This window comes from Dendroctonus ponderosae, unplaced genomic scaffold (genome assembly GCF_020466585.1).
Source record: "Dendroctonus ponderosae isolate FM_Combo_2020 unplaced genomic scaffold, Dpon_F_20191213v2 Dpon_F_20191213_10, whole genome shotgun sequence".
NCBI classification, from domain to species: Eukaryota; Metazoa; Arthropoda; class Insecta; order Coleoptera; family Curculionidae; genus Dendroctonus; species Dendroctonus ponderosae.
This window is the reverse complement of record NW_026017111.1, coordinates 2,700,252-2,702,940: the sequence shown is the minus strand read 5'-3', so window position 1 is coordinate 2,702,940 and position 2,689 is coordinate 2,700,252. Positions and strand designations below refer to the sequence as shown.

Here is a 2,689-nt window from a genome sequence, read left to right as displayed (position 1 = left end):
CGATTTTTCTAAAAGTTCCCTTTTCATAAAAATACTCTTGTAGTTCAACGACAGAACCTTCGCTATTTTGAAAATTTTGGAAAATTTTTCGAAAATTTCCGAGTTGTTCAGGAAAAACGCACAATCAAGACAGCTCGCTTTAATGACGCTATCAAACTTAACGGACCACTTTCACTGCCTATGACAGTGTGACACTTTCCGACCCACTTTTTTGACACCTGTTCCATTCAAAGCTGTCAAAGAAACACTAGACTCTGATGGGATTTGACTGGATTCATTTTTTTACAAACTTCTTGTTGGGTATTTCGGCTCAAAAATTTTTGTCTTTAAAAAAGACAGAATTTCCTCACGTCTTTTTTAAAGACAAACATTTTTGAGGCAAAATACTCAACAAGAAGTTTGTAAAAAAGTGAATCCTCCTCAACAATATAGAACTTATCTACTACTACTACTACCCCAGGAACGTCGGGGGTTCAAGTTCCGCCAAAAGCAGGACATTTTTCTTATTCCAAAAATTAGTTGTCCGCTACGCCAAGAAAAACATTTTTCAAAATAACTGCTAGGGTGCCAACAATTGTAATCTTTACCCCATTTTTTGCACTTTAGCAAAGACATGATGAGCAATTATCATGAACTGAGCGGAGTGAATAAGGCGCTGATCAGCGGCTACAACATCAAGGCCCAGAACTACAACGAGGGCATTGAAACGATGAAACGAATCAACCAAATCATCCAAAAGGCGTCCAGGCTAAGAGGTGGAAGGAAAATGAAAGACAAACTATCAAAAATATTATTTATTTATTTTTTTTGGTTTTTAGTTGGACAACATTCGGCAGTTATGATTAATCATTGCAGAAACGCCATCAAGAACAACAACATTGAAGGCCTAATTAAGATAATTCGCACTGGGGAACTGTAGACTTTGAGTCCCAGCTCCAGATAGATGACTTAGTTAATTGGCTAAAAACAATAAAGTGAAAAATCTTATCCGTATGCACATACGGCATGTTATTGCTGCACCTAATTAACATCAGAGTGCGGTTTAAGTACACAGAAACAGAAGAAAGTGGGCCAAGGGCCCGCGCTGCGGCCCCAAAGGAAAATAAATAATTGCTCATATCAAACAGTGGCGTTTCTTATCTGAGAACACATAGTTTTATCGCAGTTTAGCAACAAGATCAAGTTTTCCGACTCGTTAAAAGCTTAATGGGGGAAGGGGACGTTGGCTCCCAAACGGCAGGACCTGGCCTGGAAGGAAACCCAACAACATTAACCTGAGCTTAAATGGTGTAGGAGTTGGTCAGTATGCGTCGATCCACTTCCGACCAAACAGCCAATACGAACGACTCAATATCACACTCGTTGACGCCGCGCAGGATCCTGAAGTACCCATTCTCGCCCCAATCAGTCCCCCAACTGTTTGCCACTTTCTGCAATAAAACCCCCATATTTCCTCCTGCTTTTGCATAGTTTCCCCAGTCTCCCCACTCACCCAGTACTTCGTTAGCCCCAATGGAGTAAACTCCTCGCCCCAGCCCACAATCCTCACCGAATGGTACCCTTGGAGGTGCGGCAAGGAGGCGCCAATATGCCGATAGATGCCCTCTTTGTACGAGAAGAAGTCATGGTAGACCCTGAGGGTGGCTGCAGAAACCCCCGCGTTAACCAGCATTAACCAGCACTAATACAGCCTACCTTGTACTGGTCCAGAGCGCATTATTTCATACATAATATCGGTTTCGTTGCCCAGTCTGTAGGCCGGACCTACTTTGTACCTTCCGGTTCTTTCACTGTACCGTGGGGGAGTGCAGCCGGACGCCCTTAAAGGCCCGAAGCGTCTAATCGAGCAAATTGTGTTGTTGTTGCCGGTGTATGGAAAACAGTCCTCATCAACCACACTGGAAAGTTTAGCGATGGTTTTTCGATTTGGAGGCGGGTTTTTTTTGGAAATCCTACCCGTATTTCCGGACGAATGTCCACGCCCTATCCAGACGGCCTCCTTCGCATCCAGTCGGTCTGGTGATGCAGGATAAGATGTTTTGGGCACTCAGCTGGACCTCTTCACGACCTTTGGATATTATGCCATATCTACAACATAAATCAGTCAACCGGGGAACCTTTCCAGGTGGCATCCAAATTCTTTGAGATTTGACTGAGAAGACGCTTTTACGGGCCCAAAGTCCGAGCTAAGTACGAAAGGCTAGAAATAGGGAAAAACTCGTGAAATAACAAGTGGACTAAAATTTTGAATGTCGCTTCCAAGCTGCCACCAATGAACAGTTGCTCGCAACTCAGTTAATTTTGAGTATTTTTGAGGAGCAAAAGCAGCGTTGTGTTGAGGAATTAGGTACCTAAAAATGGTGTTAGAATTTTTGCAATCGACCGGCAAACACTCATGCGGTTACATTTTGAATGGGTTTTTAGGCTCAATTTCAAGCTAATAAAGCAGACTAAATTTTAGATAAGTTCTATTTTGTTGAGGCGGATTCATTTTTTTACAAACCCTTTTTCGGGTAATTCGCCTCAAAAATTTTTGTCTTTAACAAAGACAGAATTTCCTCACGTCTTTTATTACAGATTGATAAATAGTGCTACTATTTCGCAATAAGAACGAATTATTTATCAAAAAGTAATCAAAAACTATCACCTAGAGGGTATCCTGCGACACACTTAGGCTCAAGCTGTAAGA

At 42.2% G+C, this 2,689-nt stretch overlaps 2 protein-coding genes across 2 annotated transcripts; one reads left to right on the top strand and one right to left on the bottom strand.

Moving 5' to 3' along the window:
* The first annotated feature begins 534 nt into the window (after positions 1 to 534).
* LOC125502787 (Bardet-Biedl syndrome 2 protein homolog) lies at positions 535 to 1,124 on the top strand. The gene is made up of 2 exons (XM_048662059.1): positions 535 to 755; positions 819 to 1,124. Exons 1-2 carry the CDS (start codon positions 614 to 616, stop codon positions 917 to 919), a joined length of 243 nt encoding a protein of 80 aa, XP_048518016.1. The 5' UTR covers positions 535 to 613; the 3' UTR covers positions 920 to 1,124.
* LOC125502785 (tubulointerstitial nephritis antigen-like) lies at positions 780 to 2,088 on the bottom strand (the record flags this gene model as incomplete). Its single annotated transcript, XM_048662053.1, is given in 4 exon segments — positions 780 to 1,430; positions 1,493 to 1,644; positions 1,696 to 1,898; positions 1,957 to 2,088. Coding segments are annotated over 4 exon segments (637 nt in total), but the record flags the coding sequence as incomplete, so codon positions are not given.
* Positions 2,089 to 2,689: the final 601 nt, after the last annotated feature.

Coding starts and splice junctions, on each gene's coding strand:
- LOC125502787 (XM_048662059.1), top strand. CDS start 614: ATGATGAGCAATTATCATGAACTGAGCGGAGTGAATAAGGCGCTGATC. Junction 756..818: donor AAAGGCGTCCAGGCTAAGAG/GTGGAAGGAAAA, acceptor TTTGGTTTTTAG/TTGGACAACATTCGGCAGTT.